Source organism: Sceloporus occidentalis, unplaced genomic scaffold (genome assembly GCF_023333645.1).
Source record: "Sceloporus occidentalis isolate IW3139 unplaced genomic scaffold, rSceOcc1.0.p SCAF_3, whole genome shotgun sequence".
Lineage (NCBI taxonomy): Eukaryota > Metazoa > Chordata > Lepidosauria > Squamata > Phrynosomatidae > Sceloporus > Sceloporus occidentalis.
The window spans coordinates 245,224,589-245,248,681 of NW_028316983.1; the positions used below are offsets into that span (position 1 = coordinate 245,224,589).

At 44.4% G+C, this 24,093-nt stretch overlaps 1 protein-coding gene across 6 annotated transcripts in view; it reads left to right on the forward strand.

Moving 5' to 3' along the window:
- LOC149317707 (adhesion G protein-coupled receptor B1-like) overlaps positions 1 to 24,093 on the forward strand; it is a 386,998-nt gene that overhangs the window by 208,751 nt on the left and 154,154 nt on the right. For all 6 annotated transcript variants that reach the window (XM_089518056.1, XM_089518058.1, XM_089518057.1 and 3 more), the window contains exons 13-17: positions 265 to 373; positions 2,428 to 2,571; positions 5,275 to 5,350; positions 10,330 to 10,432; positions 18,697 to 18,740. In XM_089518056.1, coding sequence (XP_089374182.1) covers positions 265 to 373; positions 2,428 to 2,571; positions 5,275 to 5,350; positions 10,330 to 10,432; positions 18,697 to 18,740 — 476 coding nt within the window. The remainder of the gene's footprint in view (positions 1 to 264; positions 374 to 2,427; positions 2,572 to 5,274; positions 5,351 to 10,329; positions 10,433 to 18,696; positions 18,741 to 24,093) is intronic.

A 24,093-nucleotide genomic window follows, 5' to 3' on the forward strand; every position in this document is an offset into this window, starting at 1 on the left:
CAGTTCTTCATGGCTTCAACAAAACCACTAAGAGATCAGGGTTCCAATCTCTGCTGAGCCACAGAAATCTACTGGATGACCCTGAGCAAGTCACACTCTCTCAGCTTCAGATAAGGGCAAAGGCTACCCCTTCTCTGAATAAATCTTGCCAAGAAAATGGAAATGACTTGAAGGCACACAACAACAACAACAACAATAATGTGGGTTGCCAACAATTATCACAAAGACTTGTGGTGGGAGTAAACCATGTATATATCTTTGCAGATGGGGCCAAATGCCAAGGAACTCTTTAGGCTGGTGGAAGACTTTGTTGATGTCATTGGCTTCCGCATGAAAGACTTCCAGGATTCCTATCAAGTGACCGAAAATCTGGGTGAGAGGATTGGACTGCCCTCAGTTCTTGACTCCCTCTTATTAGAAATGGCAAATGCTCCAGGGCTACTTTTTGCAGGTGGGCTTATCTGGTGCCGAATCTAAAGAAATCAGGATGATGGAAGTGCCACTTTTTTCTTGATAGAGGAGTTAGCACTGCAGGAGGGAGGGGGATGTATCTATGAGGAAAGGATGCTGTTTATCTGATTCATTATGCCAAGAAAATGAGATGCTGAGCTGGCTCCATTTGATGTTTTCCCCATGTAAAGTTTGCAGGTCAATGTATGATTTGACCTGTAGGAATTTTTCATTTTACTTTATTTTATTAATGAAGAATCAAGAAGCAGAAAACAATTGCAGGGCGGAGAGAGGCATCGCTCAAGGGAGCAGAGCTCAGCTGAGCACATGCCTTGCATACAGAATAATCCATCCCCAGCAGCTCCACTAAAATGGAGCAGGCAGCAGATACTTGCCAAAACTTCTGCCTGATATGCTTTGAGACCATTGCTCAGCAGAACTTGGCAACCGCCAGGGGTTGAGGTATCACAGTGGCCTTCAGGGGACCTTGGGCATCAACACTACATCCCACTCCTATTTTTTGCCTTTAAAATGAGTGGGGAATAAAATATTTTCCCCATTGCCCCTATAATGTTACCAAATTTTAGGTTTAAGGGAGATCTTTAAAAATATATGAACTTTACTCCTGCTTCACTTTTTGCTTGGCAAGAATTGCTTTCTGCTGTGCTTTAAATGGCCCAAGAGTGGGTTCAAAAACACAGTGAAATGGACCCATAATCCCTAGAAGAGATTTTTGGCACTTCACCAGTGATGGGGGACTGTAGAGAGGTAGAGAAAGAGTGGAAGGTTGAGCGGGCAGGAAGGGAAAGGGTTGGTCCAGGGAACCCAGGGGAGGAGAGGAGAAGAGAGGAAGTTAAGAGGGGACAGCTGGAAGGCAAAGCCCCAGGTTTGGGGGCGGAGCAGGAAAAGGTTCTTAAGGAAGAGGGCGAGGTGTGCGGGAGGAGGGGAGAACACGGAAGAAGGCTTCAAGGAGAGACCGGTGGTCAAGGGAGAGCTAATAGCTGGGGACACCTGGACAGGTCTGGACCTGCGGGGCACCCGCCAGCAGTGTAGGGGAGGTTGAGGGCTGGACCCTGCCATGTGTCCCATCCAGCAAGTCCATGGTGGGAGGGCGTTACCCTAGGAGAGCCTTTCAACCCCGACGCTCGGTGCAGAGGTCCGGAGGCAGCGGGAAGAGCACCTACCTGGTGGGAACTACGTAGGCACCAGTGTAGGGAAGGGCCTGAGGGGCCATCTCCGGGGTTGGGAGCGCCAGAGCCAGCTCCACATGGTTTAGTTTGTCAAAGCAAAGTTGGTGCACGTGTGGACTTTCTTCCAGGAAAGGAAGGCAACATGGAACCCCAGGAAGTTTTGCCCCCACCTGGCCATATAGCCCCATCCACAGGGACCTTGGGACTATCAAAACTGCCACACTGGACAGTCCTTTCCCTACTCCTGGAGCAGCAAACTGCAGAACTAAATACACCAGTGGTATAATTTGATATAAGGCAGATCCTTTTTCTAGTATATTGCAGCTTGGAAGTTTTGCTTTTTTTGGAACAAGTCCCAGAATCCCCCAACTCTGGGGTGCTGGGCATAGTAGTCAAAAGTGTAGGTTTCCCAAGCTCTGCATTATATAGCACTAATTACCACTCACTCTGACAAACCATTTGTATTGGCACAACAAAGGCAAAATTGATCACACCAGAGCCAAAATCTTGTTGGTAACTGCTGGTGTAAATTCCCATCGGAAGGAGTTGGACATTTAGTCAGATGAACAACATCAACATTTATTTTTTCAGTATGAAAGCAGAGCGTGCCCTTTTTTGGTCATTGCAAAGGTTGGCATTCTCTTCCTTACCTTGCAGTGATCAAGATACCCCACTGGCTTATGGTTACAATGCAACCCCCCCCCCCATGGACAATCAATTGCTGATGGAAAACAGGGGAGATTGGAGTTGGTTTGATTTCCTTGTTTTCTCTCCCTCTCTGCTCAAGTCCTCAGCATTCAGAAGCTTCCTGCCAATGCAGCCAAAGATATTACCTTCCCCATGAAAGGCTGGCGAAGTATGGTGGATTGGGCCCGCACTGCAGAGGACAGGGTCACAGTATCTAAAAATATCCTCTCTACGGGGGTTTCAGGTAAGCAAAGTGGTGTATCTGTGGAAGGGGATGAAATTCCTTTCAAACACATCACAGTTCCAAACACCTGGCTAAACAAGACTACATGTGAAAGGGATCTAGGAGTCCAGGTAGACCACAAGTTGAACATGAGTCAACAGTGTGATGCGGCAGCTAAAAGGGCCAATGCAATTTTAGGCTGCATCAATACTTCTGTATAGTGTCTAGATCAAGAGAAGTAATAGTGCCACTCTGTTCTGCTTTGGTCAGGCCCCACCTGGAATATTGTGTCAAGTTCTGGGCACCACAATTTAAGAAAGACATTGAGAAACTGGAGTGTGTCCAAAGGAGGGCAACTAAAATGGTGAAGGGTCTGGAAACCATGAAGCCCTATGAGGAACGACTTAGTGAGCTGGGAATGTTTAGCCTGGAGAAGAGAAGGTTAAGGGGTGATATGATAGCCCTGTTTAAGTATTTGAAGGAATGTCATATTGAGGAGGGAGCAAGATTGTTTTCTGCTGCTCCAGAGACTAGAATGCGGAATAATGGATGCAAACTGCAGGAAAAGAGATTCCACCTCAACATTAGGAGGAACTTCCTGACAGAAAGGGCTATTTGACAGTGGAACACACTCCTTCAGAGTGCAGTGGGGTCTCCTTCCTTAGAGATCTTCAAACAGAGGCTGGATGGCCATCTGTCGGGGATGCTTTGATTTAGATTTCCTGCATGGCAGAATGGGGTTGGACTGGATGGCCCTAGTGGTCTCTTCCAACTCTATGATTCTATGATTCTGTGAAACATGCATTGGAGGATAAGTAAAGTTAGGGGTCTTATATTCATCTCTTACTCTGCACCACTTAATCATATCCATTCATTTTTAATGATGGGGGAAAAATAAGAAATGGAAGAAAAACATGCTTTTGGATTGGCATGAAACCTTCAGGCAAAGCATCTTGGATTGATGAGAACTTTTGCAGCTCAGGACTTACTCTATTCAAAATTGTATCTTTTTCTGCAGAAAACACAACATTGTCTGTGTAGAGAGAAAAAATTGTATATGCAAAAATTCTGTTTTCTGTGCAACCCCCTCCCCCCATGAGTTCATTTTGTACAGAATAAGTTTCCAATTGCAGCATTTTCTGTGCAAAAAGCAGCATTTTTGGTACATAAAGATTATTTTCTGTGAAGAAAATGATGTCTCCTGAATGAAAATAACCTGTTTCCTGTGCAAAACAAACAAACAAACAAAAAATATACCTGCATGTGTGAATTTTCTGCAGAATAACTCACAAACCAAGAAAAGTCTTTGAAAATGGAGTCGTTTTTGAAGATTTTTTTCCTCATGGTGGAAAGAAATTGGTAATACACAAACACATCTCTATGCCACATGCATATAGATAATGTTCCCTTAATTCACTCCGTCATTCTGCTCAGAAAGCAGAGATGTTTAACTATCTTTTTGATCTGATGTGCAGGCTAGTGGTGAATGATAGCTTTCATATCAAATGGCAATAAATCCTCCTTGGATCTCTAAAGCAGGAGTTTAGGAGTGACCTGTGGTTTGCATGGGGCCACAAGCCTGTTTTTCTGCTTCTCTGAAGACTTGCAGCAATCCCCAAAAGGTCCCTAACAGAAAGTGACCCATCAATTGAACTTTGGGTCACCTCCTGTTAAAAAGAGACCTCTCCTGAGTTTGAAATGGCCTGGGGAAGGTCCAAAATGTGCAAAAACATTCCCCAATCAATCCTCCTAGTGAGGCTTGGGAAATGTTTGGTGGAAATTTTTAGCAACTTTAGCTTTCGGAGGTGGGGGTAAGCATATAATGCTTCTCTCAAAGGGATCCTGGAAGGGGAAGGTCGATGTAGCCTTGTTCTAAAACAAGTATCCAAACTAGGTGCCAAAACCTGTAGCCAAAAATAAATTTGGTATCTTAGTCTGCATCTACACCGCAGAATTCCCATTAGATTTTCTACAATTTGTGCCAAAACTAGTGTCATTTCATGTGGTGAAACAAAGCACATACACATGGACAAGGCAAACATAGAAAGAATAGCTGATTCAATGTCACACAAACAACCCATTTGCCATTTGTAATGTGGCTGACCAGTCATAATAGCCTCACAAAGATATTATGCAATTAACATAATGGCCTAAAACCAATTTTGAGGTCTGCATCTACGCTGCAGAATTAAATAGTCTGGCTATATATTGGGTTGCTATATTGTTTAAATGTGTATTAGACATTTTTATCTTCTTTTAAAATTTTATTGTAGTAGTTTAAGATTTTTTCAATGTATTATATTTGTATCTTTTTAATTGTGTTGTTTTTAATGTTTTAAGCTGCCCTGAGTCTGAGTCCTGGGAGAAGGGTGGGATATAAGTAAATACAATAAATAAATAAACTGCCATGACTCATTGCTGTGGGATTCTGGGATCTGTAGTTTCGTGGGATATTTAGCCTTCTCTGCACACTGGTGCCACAACAAACTGCCAATCCCAGAATTCCATAGGAGGGAACCATGACAGTTAAAATGGTGTGAAACTGTATTAATTCTTCAGTGTAGCTCCTTTCACTGCCATCCTGACATGGAAGCAATGGCCAATTCTGAAGACTTTTGCTTCTGCTCTCCTTGGTTTTGTCCCAGGCTTTTTATTACCCCTCTGACCTGTTTTGTCCCTTCTGTTCTTATTATGTTGCTTGCTTGTCTTCTTATTTCTTCACAGAGACAGATGACTCTGCTGTCTTTGTGGTGGGGACAGTGCTGTACCGAAATTTGGGTGGGATCCTCGCGCTCCAGAGGTAAGGAATACTTGTGCTTCCAGAACAGGGTTGGAAATGAAAGTGTTGAGTTGCCTGGACAGTGGATGGACATAATAAGACCAGCCTTGCACAGCAAAGCTTCCAGTAGGGATGAACAAATTATCCAGAAACAGGTCTCTTTTTTAATGCTCAGAGTGTTTCTTTAGGGTCAAGATGCCCTTAGGAGAAGAATTCTCAACTGTCAAGAACCTTCACACTTTGGATTTTGTGTTAAACAAAATGTGCATGTGGCGTTTTCACTCAGAAAACAGAATATCTGTGTCCTGCACTGGAAATGCTGCCACGTGCAAAAATAATGGGCACAAAACTTGCGCACGATAAGTCTTGAACTGGCAATAGTTTTTGAAAAGCATACAGTTTTTAAAAGACTTTCTCACAGTGAAAAGAAAATTGCCGACATTATTTCTTGCTGCCTTTGGGAAGAAAATGAGCAAAGAATTGTATTCTCAGTCCCCAAAATCATTTTTGGAATGTTTTGATTACTTTTTTATGTTTGTTTGTTTGCTTTTTTGAAAAAAGGAATTCTGCCCTTTGTTTCCCTGAGAACTTGGATTCAAACCAAAAAGTGGCAAATAAGGAGAATAAGGAAGTGATTTGTGGTAGGAGAAAAGAAAGAAGTTGCTTAAGCTTTTCTCATTCATTTCCCCTTGTAACCTCTTTTCTGCAAATGTTTCCCCTGCAGCTGAGATTCAGGATATGTCTTGCCATTTTATAGGGGGAATCAGATGTGAGTAAGAGGGTCATGGACAAGTAGTAGAAGACTGTGGAAAGGTGCTAGCATCCCCTCTCCTGCTTGCATGGATGTGTCCACAATCTGAAAAGGATTCAACCCTCTCATAAGGCTTATGAGAAAACGTTCAGGGAACTTGGTAGGTTGAGCCTGGAAGAGAGAAGTGGTTGCATGAGAACCATCTTTAAAGAACTGGAAGGTTGTAATATGGTATATGAGTTTGTTTTACTCTGCTCCAGAAGGTAGGACTTATGAATTCAAATGATAAGAAAGGTGATTTCACCTAATCATTATAGAAAACTTCCTAATGGTAAGATCTGTTTGCCCATGAGATAGATTACCTTGAAAGATAGTGGACTCTTATTCATTGATGGTTTTTAAGCAAACACATGTTTTAAGAGTGGGTTCCTGTACTGCAATAGATGGCTCTTGAAGTCCCTTCCAGTTCTATGATTCTTTCCTGCAAATCACAAGACTGCCAAAATAAAGCTGCTTCGGGTCTCTTTGGAGGTATGCTATTTAAATGATGCATGGGTTCTAAGAGTCCGGAGGTCACGCCAAAGCCACACTCCATTCCTAAGCACTGGAGTGCAGCTTTGGTGCAGCTTCCGGATTCTTAGGACCCATGCATCATTTAAACAGCATACCTCCAAAGAGACCCGAAGCAGCTTTATTTTGGCAGTCTGTAACAGGCCACAGTCAGTGGCTCACAGCTTCTGTGTAGGTTTTCTGCAACAATCTGTGTTAATCAGATTATAAAGTACAACATTAGAGATGTGAATTTTTGTTGAAATTATTCTTGTGTGTAAGGCTGAAGGATTTCAAATGTTTTCCAATATGTTCTAGTCACTGGGTAATATTGTCAAGGTTTTTTTTTTTTTGCCTGTTTTTGAGTCATTTTTCACATTTTGGGACTTTCTAATAGAAAAATAATAATTTACGCAAAGAAAAACTGTCTTTTGAAGAAAGGATGTTGGCTAAGACTCTACATCACAGTCCGCATTTCATAACTTTATGAATCTGTAGCTGTGTTGTGAAAATACAGTAAAGTCCTGTTACAGAATTGTAAAGACTTGCATCCAGCTATTGGCAGGAGTGTTCCAATGCATATCAGGTGCTTCTGATGTGCATCAGGTGCTCCTTTGCTCTGGCATGTCTTAGCTGATATCCAGGTGTGTGTTGTGTGTTCTCTTAGGTGCATTGGTGCCCATGGCACATCAGTCACTCCACCATTGCATAGTGGATGCTTGTACATTGTAGTGTCATGGAAGCTCCAAAGTGAATATGGACGTTGCCAAACTACTCAGTTCATTGTTGCATGCATATAAGGCCATTTTGTTGTTAACTGCCTTTGAGTCATGGCAACCCTATGGATGAGACATCTCCAAGACCCTCTGTCCTTCAGTGCTCTGCTTAAATCCTGAAACCCCATAAAACCCATAGTGACCTCCTTAATAGAGTCAATCCAACTAGCATGTGGCCTTTTCCTATTTCCCTCCACTTTTCCCAGCATTATTGTCTTTTTCCAATGATTCTTTCCTTCTCATGATGTGTCCAAAGTACGACAGCCTCACTTTGGTCATCTTGGCTTCCAGAGAGGTTTCTGGCTTGATCTGCTCTAGGACCCATTTGTTTGTCCTTTTGGCTGTCCATGGGAACCTCAGCACTCTTCTCCAGCCTCACATCTCAGATGAATGGATTTTCTTCCTATCTTCTTTCTAACTGTCCAGCTCTCACATCCATACATGGTAATAGGGAATATGATGGCTTGTATGATTCTAACTTTTTTCCTCAGTTGCATATCTTTGCATTTTAGAATCTTTTCTAGTTACAGTGTGCCCGCACCATATGCAGGCACACTATACGCTGAAAGCTGCAAGGGAACCTGTGGGAGTGCGTGGGGCACAAGCAGAGGCGTATCCCATTAAGCTTAATGGGGCACACGCATGCCACCGCGCCATCGCACCATGCACAAACCCCATTACTTTCAATGGGGCTCGAGCATACGCGGAGTTTTCTTTATGTGGGGGGGGGGGGGTCCAGAACGGATCCCCCACGTATAAAAGGTTCACTGTATTTCATAGCCCCATTCTTAATCTTCTTCTGATTTCTTGATTGCAGTCCCTATTTCTATCAATGTTGGATCCCAGGTAATAATAATAATAATAATAATAATAATATGAGAATTCTTTTACTATTTCTATTTCTTCATTGTGTAGACTGAACTTGTGAAGGTCTTGGTGGTCATTTTTTTTTCCCTTGATGTTCAGCTTTAAGTCTGCTTTTGGACATTTTTCTTTGATCTTCCTTAGGAGGTGTTCCAGGTCTGTGAGGTTTTCTGCTAGTACTATGGTGTCATCTGCATTTCTTAGGTGGTTGATATTCCTTCTTCCTATTTTCATTCCTCCTTCCTCTGTGTCCAATATTTTCTTACAATATGTTCTGTATACAACTAGAACAGATAGGATGAAAGAATATAGCCTTGTCTGACTTTTCTGCCAATTGGGAACCATTCTGTTTCTCTGTGTTCTCTTCCGACAGTAGCCTCTTGCCCTGAGTACAATTCCTCATCAGGACTATCAGATGCGTTGGCACTCCCATGTCTTTAAGGGCATTCCATAGCCCATTGTTTTTGGCGCAACCCACTATTTTTGTGCAAATTATATTTTACCTTTAAAAAAGGACAAAAAGTTACACTGCAGGAGCAATACTTACCAAAAGAATTATGTTTTGTACATCCTTTGGGGGCAGAGGCTCCTTCCCTTTTCTCTCCCTATAAGAATTCCTGTGTCGGTGTGTTTGTCCTGCTCCCTAGAGGACACTCTTGCCATACTGTGATGCTTTGAAAGTGCTGCTTCACAGATACTTGTGCAGTCCTGCCGCCTGCCTTGGGGTTTGCACTGCTCAGCAGTCTGCATTGATAACAGCAGAGATTTCTTCCTTGCTCCTACACCACTCTTTCCCTCCCTCTTTCCCACTCCTTCCCTCCAAGGATGAGCTTGGTACTGAGGCAGCAAATTAAGTCTGCCTCTTGGCACCTCTGAAATCCGTTCTGCACTGATTGGCAGGAGAGTATTTCCCAGAAACTCTGGGCCTTCCTTCTCTTGCAGCCTGCCATCATTTTAAGCAACTACTAATTTAGAACTGGCACCAGCAGGATCCTGGAGGCCGGGCTGAAAATTACAGGCAGCAGACTAGTAGCAAGCAAACAGGCAATGCTCTCTGCTACTGCCCACTGTGGGATTTCAGTAGCAAAACAGTTCCATTGGGGCATAACAGTTAAACACAGGAGGCCACGGCTGGTACTGGCATCAATTATAGATTCTCTTCCAGGTTACGCAGGCTACGGATGGCAATAATGTTTGTTATTATTCACTCTCAGGTTGAAAAATGGTTGTTTGCTGGAATCATTGATGTGAAGAATAGTAGATGAGAGTTTCTTGTACAATTTTCTCCCAGTATATGATCATCATGAAATGTTGCAGATGAATTATTCTGAGTAGAGAAAAATTGCTTTTTTGCACACATAAAAATATGTTTTCTGCAGAGAAAGCAGGGTCCCTGCACAACAAAATCCTGTTTCAATACAGAAAACAGGATTTTTGTACAAAAAAACAAACAAAACAAAAAATGTATAGCCAAGAGCTTGCATTGGACACATAGCTAGGAGGTCATGGCTATAATCCAACTCCTAATGTGATCCCAAAACCTACCTTAAAATCCCGGTGTACTAAGGGATTACTCTTTCATGCAGGAGAGAATAATTTGTCCAATGGCAGCAGATGGCTCCTATGTCCAGGGGGCAATGAATCTGCTCCAGGTTTTAGGCGAGATTGAGAGCTATCCAATGTACTGAACAATAGCACTCCATAAATTTAACATCTTTGTTGATTCCTTTAAAACCTGGAGTGGAATCACTGTCTCATGGACACAGAAACTACCAGCCACGATTGGTTTGGTGTGCAAATATGGGATACAAATATTTTTAAAGCAGGGGTGGGGATCATGCAGCTGTTGAAGTTCTGGGATGCAAATCCCAGCAGCCCTAACCAGCATAGTCAATGGTAGGGAATGCTGTGAGTTGTACTCCAATGGCATCTGGGGAGGCTGCATGATTCCCAGCCCTGTTTTAAACCAAGAACATATTATGGCTTTCTCTTTCCCTCTGCCATCTCAGTTCCAGCTCTTCCTTGGTCTTTAATTTGCTGTTCTTTTTCTTTCTATCCAGGAATACCACAGTGCTCAATTCTAGAGTCATCTCTGTGACTGTGAAACCAGCTCCCCGATCCCTCCTCACCCCAATGGAAATCGAATTCTCCCACCTATACAATGTAAGTTCCAGCTTCCCCATTGCTGAGCACTGAGGAGTTTTCCCAAAATTAAAACCCCAGTTTGTTTTTGCTTTTTTTATAAAAATGAAATGTCACAAAGAGGGGCTGGTGCCCCACTGTGACACATTTTAAATGGCATCTTTGGATAGAAAGAAACCAACAGATGACATTTTGACAAGTTGGATTTGGGTGCAAAAGAAAAGAGGCACGTGTGGGTTACTTTGGAATCAAAGCAATAAGATGGAATGAAAGAAGTAGGAAATGAGAGCTGGAAGGAACTTAATAAATAAATAATAATAAATAATAAAATTTTTATTTATATACCGCCCTTCCACAGATCAGGGCGGTTTACAGCATTTTAAAAACAGTACATTACAACAACAATATCATTACAATAAAAACAGAAAAGCCCCGAGTTAGCCAATCCCCTTGCCAGTGAAGAGGAAGGAGGTCCATAAGACATCTTAATCGGGGAATGCATTACCAAAAAGGAAGGTCTTCAAATCCCTTTTAAATTGGGCCAGGGAGGTGGCCGAGCGGAGCTCTATGGGCAACGTGTTCCAAAGGGCCGGGCGGCGATGGAAAATGTCTTCCTGGTAGTGGAGACAAGCCTAGCCCCGGGAACCCTAAGTAATTGCTGCCCAGATGTTCTGAGGGTGCAGGACGGAATGTATGGGGAGAGGCGGTCCTTCAGGTATCCTGGGCCCAAGCCATTTAGGGCTTTATAGGTCATCACCAACGCCTTATATTGCGCCCGGAAGCGAATCGGCAGCCAATGCAGATCTTTTAACACTGGTGTAATATGGCTGGCCCTGGAAGTACCAGTGACCAGCCTGGCTGCCATGTTTTGTACCATTTGTAGCTTCCGGGTTTGGTATAAGGGTTGCCCCATGTAGAGTGCATTGCAGAAATCCTTTCTCGAGGTTACCAGAGCATGTACCACAGTTTCAAGGTCCCTCTGGGCCAGGTATGGACGCAGCTGGCGAATAAGCCGAAGCTGATGACAGGTGCTCTTGACCGTCGCATTCACCTGAGCAGTCAGGTGAAGGGACGAGTCAAGAAGCACCCCCAGACTGCGCACGGAGTCCTTCACAGGGAGCGTGACCCCGTTCAGGACAGGTGGAACCACCGCCATTCCTGGACCAGGGGAACCTATCACAAGTACCTCCGTTTTCTCTGGATTCAGCTTGAGTCGGTTTTCCCTCATCCAGCCCATTACTGATTCCAGACAGGCCACGAGAGGAGAGACGCCATCCTCGGTCACTGCATCAGTAGGAGACATAGAGAAAATTATTTGGGTGTCATCAGCGTACTGATAACCCCGCGCCCCATGTCTCCGGATGATCTCTCCCAGCGGTTTCATGTAAATGTTAAATAGCATGGGAGACAGAATGGCTCCTTGAGGGACCCCAGTTTTAAGGGCCCTCTCATCGGAGCACACGTCTCCCAGCTGCACCATCTGGGACCTCCCGGAGAGGTAGGACCGGAACCACTGGAGTGCAGTGCCCCCGATTCCCACCTCTGCCAGGCGCCCCAGAAGGATACCATGGTCTATGGTATCGAAAGCCGCTGAGATGTCCAAGAGCACCAACAGGGACACACTTCCCCTGTCGATGCCCAGACGGAGGTCATCGACCAAGGCGACCATGGCCGTCTCAACCCCGTAACCCGCCCGAAAGCCAGTTTGAAATGGGTCCAGATAATCCGTTTCATCCAAGACCGCCTGAAGCTGGATTGCAACCGCCCTCTCGATCACCTTCCCCAAAAATGGCAGCAGCGAGACTGGCCGATAATTATTATGTACCAGGGGGTCAAGGGAGGGCTTTTTTAATAAAGGTTTTACAGTGGCCAATTTGAGATCAGATGGAAATTGCCCTTCCCTCAAGGATGTATTAATGATCCGGCGTAACAGTGAAGTCACTGCCGGTCCCCCCTGGGCTGCTAGCCATGAGGGACAGGGATCGAGAGAGCAGTTCGTTTTCCGAACACTTCCGAGGATCTTGTCCACATCATCGGTACTTACCAACTCAAACCGATCCAGTTTAACAAAGTCCACGGAGGCTCTGGATGCCTCTACCCTAGGTTCTGCTTGAATGTCGGCGTCAAGACCTTCGCTTATCCGAGAAGTTTTATCCGAGAAGAAGTTGTTAAATTGGTCACAGCAGGCCTTAGAAGATTCAAGGATCTGGTTCGGGGCAGGAGGGAGCTGAGTTAGCTCCCTGACTACCCTGAACAACTCTGCTGGACGCGACTCCGCAGACGCGACATGAGCACCATAGAACGAATTCTTAGCTGCTCGTATCGCCTCTCCGTAGTCCACTAACAGTTGGTCTAGGAGAGTCTTGTCGTCTAAGCAAAGGTGTTTCCGCCAACGATACTCTAGCCGTCGCAGTTCCCGCTTCCTCGCCCGGAGATCTTCCGTATACCAGGGCTTACATTTGGAAGCGGGTCTGAGAGGGCGCTTAGGAGCGATACTGTGTATAGCCCTCGAGAGACCGGTATTCCAGATACCAGTCAGGGCATCAACAGAGTCGCCATCACTTCCAACCATGTATCCCTCTAGGGCTTCTTGGAACCTTTTGGGTTCCATCAGCCTTCGAGGGTGGACCATCCTAATAGGTCCACCACCCCCGGGAGGGATCTGGGTAGAGACCTTGATTTTTGCCTCAACCAGGAAATGATCCGTCCATGGCAAGGGGGAAATATTAGTTATTTCCGCCCACGGATTTTCCGCATCCGAACAGAAGACCAGATCAAGAGTATTACCCGCACAATGCGTGGGACCCAAAATCAGCTGGGACAGGCCCATGGCCGCCATGGTATCCATTAATTCGCGAGCTGCACCGGGTGGAACATAGCTGGCCGTGAGGGAGATGTTGAAGTCGCCCAGGACAAGTAGCCTGGGTGTCTCCAGCATCAGTTCAGCGACCAGCTGTGTCAGCTCGTTAAGGGAGTCCGTTAGCGCACGGGGTGGCCGATACACCAACAGAATCCCTAGACTGTCCTTCGCTTTTAGGGTCAGGTAAATACACTCAATGTAGGACGTCTGACGAATGTGGTTCCTGGTGAGGGACACGGTGTTCCTATGTATCAAGGCTACACCCCCACACCCCCGCCCACCTAACCTGGGCTGGTCCTTCACCGAGAACCCGGCAGGCAGGGCCTGAGCCCACACAGCATCCCCTTCAGGCCCAAGCCAGGTCTCAGTAATGCAAGCCAGATCGCAACCTTGGTCCTCCAGCAGATCGTGGAGGATGTGGGACTTGTTGTTAATAGATCTGGCGTTGCACAGGAGCAGCGACAGGGTTTGTGGCACAGTTTGAGCGACCCTCAGGTCCCTTAGGTTGGGAAGGGGACCGGAAGGAGAGATAGATATGACGCATCGATCTCGCCTTCCCCTGGAACGCAAGTCCCTTTTCCCACTGCCATACCTCCCCCTGCCCCACACAACCTCGATGGGAGCTCCGCTCAAGGCGATGTTATCCCCTTCCTCCCCAGCCCCTGCATCCCCCGCATCCATGACCTCCCCCCACCCTCCTCCAGCAACTCAGAGAGCAGAGGTTAGCCACCTCAGGCATTCTCTGCTCTAAGGCTAACCCACACCCTCCCTAGCCCAATAGAGCTGCGCAGTTGCGCAGCTGCGCGGTGGTAGCGCTGCGGAGTCCTGCAGCGGTCCCCTTTTGCAGTCCGTGGGCGGCACTCCCGGGGCGATGCGCAGCTTCGCAGCTGCGCACCTCCGACACCACCGGGAGGAGGCCGCCCGGCAGAAACGCGGCTCTGGCGGCAGTGTCCGGCGAGGAGGCAGAGGGGGCGTGGCAGGAAGGTCCGGACGCCCGGCTTTATGCTCACCGCTCTCACCTGGTGAGCCTCTCCTCCTTGCCTTCCCCCCAGGTGTTCCTTAAAGGGCCCCTCCCCGGCTGCCGCAAAACGCCAAGGCAAGCCAAAAGGAGAAAAGAGTCCCGCAGCGGTCCCCTTTTGCAGTCCGTGGGCGGCACTCCCGGGGCGATGCGCAGCTTCGCAGCTGCGCACCTCCGACACCACCGGGAGGAGGCCGCCCGGCAGAAACGCGGCTCTTTCGGCGGTGTCCGGCGAGGAGGCAATTGTCCTATGGCTGTAAAGAAATTTTACTGTTAGGTAGTCGTTCAAATAGCTAAATATCAGCTGAGATACTACATTGAGGCTGGATAGTGTAAATCACCACATGCAAAGTTGAACATTAGTTTTCTTCTGACCTTTGGGCTGAATGACAACATTCTGCAACTGAACCAAGGCTCCAAATAGACAACCAAATGAGAAACAAAGTACATAATGCACACCCCTGCTCATTGTGCAATGCACAGTCATTTGCAGTGGTGCCACATAGCCATCTCTGTTTCTACAACCTTGAATTCAAGATATTGCACATCAAGCAAAAATGTCCAATTGTCTCCATAGTGGAACATATGGGTGGGCAAGACACCAGCAGAACTATGGCCTTTTGAAAATCATTTCTGCATCCATAGGCTCAATTCTACTGGTTATCCCAACTAGAGCAGTTTTATTGAATCAATCATTATATGGTGAATCAACACTTATCTCAATATCCACTCAGCTGGGACTATCAATATAATGTAGGCCATTGTGAGATACAATATCATACATGTGTAGGAGCTCTCTGAATGTGTTGTGTTCCTTCAAGTCATTTCTGACTTATGAAGACCCTATGGTGAACCTATAATGGGGTTTTCTTGGGCTGAGAGATTGTGACTTGTTCAAGGCCACCCAATAGGTTTCCAAGGCCAAGTGGGGATTTGAACTCTGCTCTCCCAGAGTCCTTGTCCAGCACTCAAACCACTATACCATGCTACTGGAGGTCAAATGACTGAACCAGAGGTCTACCTATAGGAGAGGGGTCAAAATGAAGGCATTGGTGCCCTTCTCGTGAATTTTTCCTAGACTCCTCAAATTTCTAACATTGCAGAAGCTAGCTAGGTTGAACTTAGCTTAAACGTCGTGTACCATGTGTCCTCTGCAGTTAGAAGCAAAGTAAACAAATAAACATTCCTCTCCCATCAGGACTTCCTCTCATTTTCGAAAGTGGGGCTTAAGTTGTCTGGAATATGCCCAGGGCTATTTTGGATGTGGTTTTTATGCAGCATGGTGAGGACAAAAATGAACTGCAAGAAGAATGGGGCAAAATAGATTACAAAGAGAACCGAATTGGATTTTAAAAGGGTATTATGATAAGTCTGAATGGAATTCAGTTATGAGCAACAAAACATTATGCACATTGGGGCGAAAATAAATCCAGACTTCATCTGTACACTGAGCTGGTCTGGCAGCAAGAATGTAAATCCATCATTATTTCAGCAATGAATACAAGGCCAAATAATTTCCAGCGTTTTCTTCCCACCGTGGGAAAAATATTTATGTGGTTTTCACCAAGTGTTCATGCACTCTCAAGTGTTTTATGAAATTAATTCTGCATGTGGGTTTTTATTTTATTTTTTGCAAAAAAAGTATGGTTTTGAACACAAAAAGTGTTTCTGGAAATAACATTTTTTGTGTATGAAAAAAATTGCTTTTCTGCCAGTAAACAAACCACACAATTTTTACATAAAAATCAATGTGTGCTTCTACATAAAACAATAAGAACACTTCAGGATGTGCAAATACCAAACAAAAATGGCACACGATTCTTGTCTCTTTATTTTTCTTCCAAATCATGTCTTCTGAATGTTGGGAAACCCATTTTACAGCCAGGAAAAGAATAATGTGGATATTCTTTTCATCCCTCGCTGGCAGCAACTGACCAAAAAATAGACGGTGTTGTTGCAAGAGATAACTTGATCTAAATGTTGACCCAGGTGGTCTACAAGGAGCAGATTACATATTTGGTGTAATTAGAAAAGGAACTGAAAATTGTGCCAATAGTATCCTGCTAATATATAAGTCTATGGTACAACTGCACTATTGTACAGCTGCTGTATGGTTCTCACCACTAGATCTGAAGAAATTGGCAACCATCCTGCCCAAGTGTAAAGGCAGAGTGTAAATTCCTATCTGGTGGAACTCCAATCCATCTCTCTTCTCTGCTTTTGCAATAGTCCCCTGCTGCCTATCTCTCCTTTAGTGGTCAGTGGAGAGTGGGAGATGATTGAGGAGCTTCTAGCTATGTGCCTACAGTCTTGCCCTATAGCTGGATGAACAATGATGAAAACATCCTCCAAAATCATGTGGAGGACCCCCAAAATTCCTAGAGGATGACTTCACATTTATGTGTCCACCTACAAGACATAGGGTTACTCTTACTCTCACCACTTCTCCACTGACCACTAAATGACTATGTTGAGGATGCCCACAGGCAAATGGTGTGTTTTGAGGAGAAGAGACTGTTGTGTTGGAACACACTCCCTTGGAGCGTGGTGGAGCCTCCTTCTTTGGAGGATTTTAAACAGAGGCTGGATTGCCATTTGTTGCGAGTGCTTTGATTGTGTATTCCTGCATGGCAGAGGGTTGGACTGAATGGCCCCTGCAGTCTCTTCCAATGCTAGGATTCTATAATTCTATGTGTATAGAAGGTGGCAAATTTCTTTCTCCACAATAACAAAAGAAAGAGAGAAAGAGAAGACACACAGCCCCAAAATCCCACAAAAAACTATGGATGCCGGTCATGAAAGCCTTCGACTCCACACATGCCAGTGTTATGCTGGTATATGTCAACAACAGGATGCCAACCAAGATATAATAGAGCTGGAAAAGTGGGGAGGGGAGCCAAAGTGATCAAGAGGTGTTACACTTATGCTGTTCTTCTAAGCAATTGGTTGGCCACTCTTCAAATTTAGTTCTAGACTCTAAGCATGGAGTATAAAGTTGGTAGTCATCAGGGCATCGGATGGTACTGAAACATATTTCCTTAAGACTGTCGTTGCTAACCTTTGGTAATAATGGAAGTGTTTAAGACAGAAGTGAGCAAAATGTGATTTTCAAGATGTTGTTGGACTCCAGCTTTCATCATCACTTACTATTGGCTCTGTTAGCTGGATATGGCGGGATCCAGAATCCAAAAGATTCTGAAAGCTTCAGCTTTCTTTTTACTATAAGATGATTTCTAAAGCAGAGTTGATAAGAATTTCACTGAGGCTGTGTCTACACTGCAGAATTAATGCTGTTCAACATTGCTTTAACTGCCATGACTCAATGCTATGGAATTCTGGGATTTGTAGGTTTGCCTTTTCTGCCAGAGAGCACTTAGGTCACAGCCAACTACAAATCCCAAGATTCTATAGGATGGAGCCTTCAGAGTTAATACAGTGTTATAGTGCATTAATTGCACAGTGTGGTAGGACCCCCAAGATTGTATTTTAATGCAGGATTACACCTTTTGCACTTGTCACAATGGAAAGCAGTTTGTGGTTGAAACGCTATACATTTCTCAGCTCCAGAATATCGGAGCTCAAGGTGCCTGAAAAAGTCAAAAAGGCATTCAGAAATGTGAACGTTTGGAATCTGTGCATGGGGGGGGGGGGGGACCACATGTTGGGGAAATGCTACACTTTATTCTTTGTAGAAATGAATAGAAAATTATATCCAGATTTGGGGGAAATGCATATAGAAATTTGTGCAACTTTTCGGGGTTTGTAATCTGGTGGTGGCCTGAGTCCAAATCAGCTGATTCCAGGAATAATAAAGGAGATGAAGCTTAGCAGACTTGCATATCCCTATACTTCTATTCAGACAATGGTCAGAGTTGCACAGTGCAAATCTCTGCATGCAGTTATGCAATTCTGCAGTTATAGCAGTTCTTCTATGCAACTTTTATGCTAGTTGGATCATTGCACTGCTGATCCAAATGTGCAACCAAATGCACATGCACATCCATATGCAATCTTTGTCCATACACAAAGTGCATGCATGTTCATTTGCAATGTGCATCCATATGCAATGGCACTTCATTCCTAGCTCCACTTCCGCGGTCTTGATCTAAACCCAGCTGTGCTGTATCAAACAAAAATGTCTAACCATTTCCACAGGGAGACATGCTTGCGTATAAGGGACAAATAGTACTTGACCAAGCTAGTGGAAAGCCATCACACATAGAAGAGATTTCTCTTTTCAAACTGTTGGTCTCCGCATGTGGAAAGCAAAGCCAGAGCTTATGAAACCCCATCATTGTCTGTTTACTTTAATTAGATTACTGAATATTTGAAATAGGACTTAACTCTAAGTCATTTTATTCAACATCCATTGTCTTATTTTGTCCTCCTTTTTTGTCATTCTGGCAGGGAACTACCAACCAGACATGTATCCTCTGGGATGAAGCTGATGTGTAAGTCCAGTGGTGTTTTGTTTTTCTAAACTCTCAGTCGAAACATGTTTGCTCTTAAGACGTTTGTTTAACATGCTGAGTTGCTTAACATGCAGAGGAGATTTTGTGGGACATATATGGAGCAAATGAAGATCTACTGGTCATACTTTTTTTGCTTTCTGTAGTTGCATTCCCCCTCCTCCTTTCCTCTTTCTCTCCTTCCTCCCTCCACTCATAGAAACAACCCATGCAATATTCTCTGGCTGGCATTCTATATTGCAGTTATGGATTCGTAACTAAGAATTATGGATCCATGTACCTGAAACACACCAGATCCTATCTGATCTTGGAAGTTAAGCAGGGTCAGCCCTGGTTTATACTTGGATGGGAGTGGCGGTATTGTGTGTCCTCAAGTCATTTCTGACTTATGGTGACCCTATCACAGGGTTTTCATGGCAAGATTTGTTCGAAGGAGGTTTGTCATTGCCTTTGCCTGAAGTTAAGAGCATGTGACCCAGTCACTCATGGCTGGAAATTGAATTCTGGTCTCCAGAGTTAGATTTCAACACTCAAACCAGTATGCCACGCACTTAGGTGGGTGACCACCAACAAATACCAGGTGCTATAAGCTATATTTCAGAGGAAGGAAGTGGAAAAACCGCCTCTGAGTATTCCTTGTCTAAGAAATCACTATGCCATTCATGGGGTCACCATAGGTCAACCAGCAACTTGAAAGCACATTTATACACTCATGCAACTCCTCTGTATTCCACTAAATGCATCTGAGGAAGTAGACTGAAGTCTGCAAAAGCTCATGCTGCCAATTTCTTTCTTTCAGTTAGTCTCAAAAGTGATACAAGATCTCTCTGTGTACTGATTCTACAGACTGACATAGCTGTATCTTTGAATTCAGTAGCACTATGTAATCACACTCAGGGTACTATTGCCATGCTTGTAAATGTTTCCCTCACAGCCAACATAACACCCAGTAACTACAACAAGCAAAGGAGGTCTGCCCAGCTGGTTATCAGGGTACAAGGAGGACTATGTTTCCATTTCCAGCCCTCATCTACCAGCAAGTGATGTTGTGACTTCCTTATTACAATCTCACTCGGTTGGAGGAGGCTGGAAACCTCTGCCTCTTGGGCACCCCAATTGCCATACAAACAGGGTTGAACAGACATCTTTCTCTCAGTGCATCTGCTGGCTGTTAAGGTGAGTTTGAGGGGCTGGGCCAGGAAACATCATTTAGGGGCTGTACACACAGCCCATAAGGGGTGGCATGCAGCCACTCCTTCTTCAGCCAGATGGGGAAAGTGACAACCTCATGCCGCAGCCCTAATCTGGTCTTTTGAGGGCACAAAAAGGAGCCGAAAAAAGCAGCTCCTTTTTGCTCCCTTGAAAGGGCACCATAGCTGTGGCAGTGCGGCTATATGGTGCCCATTCAGCACTGTGTCATCTGGACGTGGTGCCAGAGGCACAACATGATGCACAGTGCCATCTGGAGCAGCACACCGCATCAGAGAATCCTGGGGGGCTGAGTTGGGCATGCATCATCAAAATGCTGTGTCCCAACTCTGTCCCAAGGTCCTCTGTCTTTCAGGCTGATCTGGACAGCCCCTAAGTTACTTATTAGCTACATATTTGTAGCTAAGTAGCTATTGTAGGATATCAGTGGCCACTAACCAAGTTGGCTAGGCAATTCTGAAAGCAATTTTTCCCAAGATGTGAAAGCAAGAGCTAGAAAACAGAAGCTACTGAGAGAGAGGTTCATGAGGGAACATTTGGTTGGCATTAGAGAAGATGAGGGCTGCTAGACATATAGATGTCTCTTTTGGCCCTAGGCAGACACTGCGGGTAGCATTTAGCTTGACCCAGCATAATAACCTCATTTAAATGTTTTTTTCTTTAATATATACATACTGATCAAGCAAGGGTGAACCCATAGAACTATAATTTCTTTGACGCCTGGGTTGACATCTTTTTGGTGTTTTATACATGCATAATTTCCCCACCAAAAATGGTTGGGTGTTTTTCTCTGATGTGAGATGACAAGGTTGCAGAAACAGAGTTGTGCATGTGGTACCACCATGCATGGAATTCATTGCACATGTATGTACACTGATAATGGATGTACACTGAGCAGTGATTCTGCATTTGGTTACCTGTTTGGTGCCTTTAAATATACTGATTAAGAATATAAATATACTCAAACATAATAACTATCATTGATATGCGCTAACATTCTGTTGGTGTTTTATGTATGTGTAACTTCCTTTGTGGATGTGGTTCGGCAATTTCATAGAATCATAGAATCATAGAGTTGGAAGAGACCGCAAGGGCCATCCAGTCCAACCCCCTGCCATGCAGGAAATCCAGATCAAAGCATCCCCGACAGATGGCCATCCAGCCTCTGCTTGAAGACCTCCAAGGAGGGAGACTCCACTACACTCCGAGGAAGGAGTGTGTTCCACTGTTGAACAGCCCTTACTGTCAGGAAATTCCTCCTAATGTTGAAGTGGAATCTCTTTTCCTGCAGCTTGCATCCATTGCTCCAGGTCCTAGTCTCTGGAGCAGCAGAAAACAAGCTTGCTCCCTCCTCAATATGACATCCCTTCAAATATTTAAACAGGGCTATCATATCACCTCTTAACCTTCTTTTCTCCAGGCTAAACATACCCAGCTCCCTGAGTCGTTCCTCATAGGGCATGGTTTCCAGACCTTTCACCATTTTAGTCGCCCTCCTTTGGACACGCTCCAGTTTCTCAATGTCCTTTTTGAATTGTGGTGCCCAGAACTGGACACAGTATTCCAGGTGGGGCCTGACCAGAGCAGAATATAGTGGCACTATTATTTACCTTGATCTAGACACTATACTTCTATTGCATTTAGTCCAGTGTGCAACAGCTATAATCAGTTCTAGGTTGCAGAATCAATATTGTGCATGCATTGTCATTGTGTATGGATGGACATTTCATGTTGCCCCTGTGCATTGCACATTATGCAGGAAAAGTGTGCATAGATATTTGGCTCTGAAATTCACAAACAAAACCGTGTGTTGCATACCTCCATGTCCATAAAGTTACATCCAGTGCCTTTGATGCAGGATCTGAGCTTTCATCTTATCAATGGATTTTTGTCAGCCCTGCAGGGGAAGGGGGGGGGGGGAGTCTCCACAATATGAGATTGTCACATGAACTGTCTGATTTTTAAAAAAGAAATGGGGGAAAAATCCTACTATCCATCTTGTACTCATTTGCATTTAGATAGATATTTAAGCTGCATTGTTAATAGTAGCTCTTTGATTTAATAAATCCAGTCTTCCCCGGGTGACTGCATATCGGGCGGGAGGGCTAGACCTCCCCTCCTCTTTCCTCATGCTCCACCTTTTACATCTAAGTTGGACAACTTGGAGAGGGATTTTTTGTTTGTGTTTGGAGGAAATGTGGATGATTAATGAGCTTTGTGGGAGCTGACAAAATTGAAAGCTGTGAGCGTGAAGTGATGTGGGTGAGATTCCAGGGTCATTCACAGGAAGCAATTATTAACCGCTTATCAGCACAGCTTGAGCTGATATCTCAGCAGGTTCCTTCTCCTCAGCCTCTCTGAAGGCTGGGCCTCTCTGCATCAGACTGGAGACAGGTTTTGCTTTGGATGCCTGTGGAGATGACTTTGTGTAAGGCACTAGAATGTGCTCATCACTTTTCAGGATGCAGATTTTATGTCAAAGTGGACAGTCCAAAATGCCAATAATAATAATAATGCTTAAACAAAACTAGAAATTTCTGGATGTCCCATTTAGTTCCTCCCTTATGGATGGATGGATAGATGGATAGATAGATAGATAGATAGATAGATAGATAGATAGATAGATAGATAGATGTAACAGTTTAAAACAAAGTGAAATAATGCAGACTTATACATGAGGTCAACTTATAATCAAGGAGATATAGTAATTCATTTCATACAAATCATAGAATTCTATGATTCTATGATTTGTATGAAATGAATTACTATATCTACTTCATTACAAGTTGACCTCATGTATAAACTGAGTACAGCTCTTGGGGCCAAAATTACGGATTTTAGTATGACCCATAGATAAATTGAAAGTAAAACCTAGGGGCAACAAAGGATCTAAATAAGGAAGCAAATGAAAACAATGCCAAGGAACTTACAAAATTCCAGCAGGCATAACTGTTTGTGCTCACCTTAATGGATGGATGGATGAGAGAGCAGAGGAGGGTCAGTGCTTCCAGAACAGATTACACTCTTACTTTTTATCAGGGGGTGGTGTGTGTGTGTTAAAATGCAGTACTTACATTGTACATTGACCCATGGATAAGTCGACTCAGGTTTTTTGGGATCAGTTTTTTACTAAACTTTCTAGACTTATACATGAGTATACAGTGCGCCCGCACCATATGTGGCTTCCAGATTACGACGAAGCTGCATGCCAATCAAAGTAATGTGGTGCACACCTGTGGCATGTGTGCTGCCTTGAGCCGCAAACATGTACCCCATTGTTTTTAATGGGGCACAAGCATACACTCATTTCCCCCATGTAAGGGGAGCGCCCGTTGTATACAGTAGGCTCTAAAGTCTTTAGTGAAAAAAAGACCATGTTTTTAACTTGGTGTTGGAATGGCACCAGCACTGGTGTCCATCAGACCTTTAAGTGGAGGGTATACCTCAATGAGGGAACCACAGCAGAGAAGGTAATCTCCCATGTTCTTGTACGATGTACTTCTCTGACAGGTGGGACATAGAGAGAAACCCCTCCACTGGATTTCAAACCTTGGGCAGGGAGCTGTAGGGAGCTGTGTCAGTTAGAAAGGTAGCAGGATAGACCATGGCTCTATCCTGTTGTGTTTCTATCTAAAATGTATTTGCAACCTGTCATTTCTTCTCCTATGAGCTCTGGCAGTAACTGTTTTTCTACACTCCTGTCGAAAAACCTTTTCCAAACTTTGGTCTTCCAGATGTTTTGGACCTCAACTCCCAGAAGCCCTAACCAAGTGGGCCAACAAACAGGAATTCAGGGAGCTGAAATCTAAAACATCTGGAGAACAAAACTTTGGGCAACATTGCTCTACACTGGACTACACTGAGTCTCCATTGTTAATTCTAATAAAGACTTCTTTCAGGAACTGAAAACTGGATTCAAACCTTGATTAAGAAAGACTTCTGTGTTAGCCAGGGCTAACAGTAATGTCGTCATATTTATTGGCTTAAAAATGCTATTGCCCTTTTTTCACTATGCTCAAAACCCCACACTGGCTTCTAAACTTAGAAATGAATGGCCATGAAGGCTTCAGTCTTAGACACATGTGAAAACCAGGGTGGTGTAGCGATTTGAATGTTGGACTAGGAC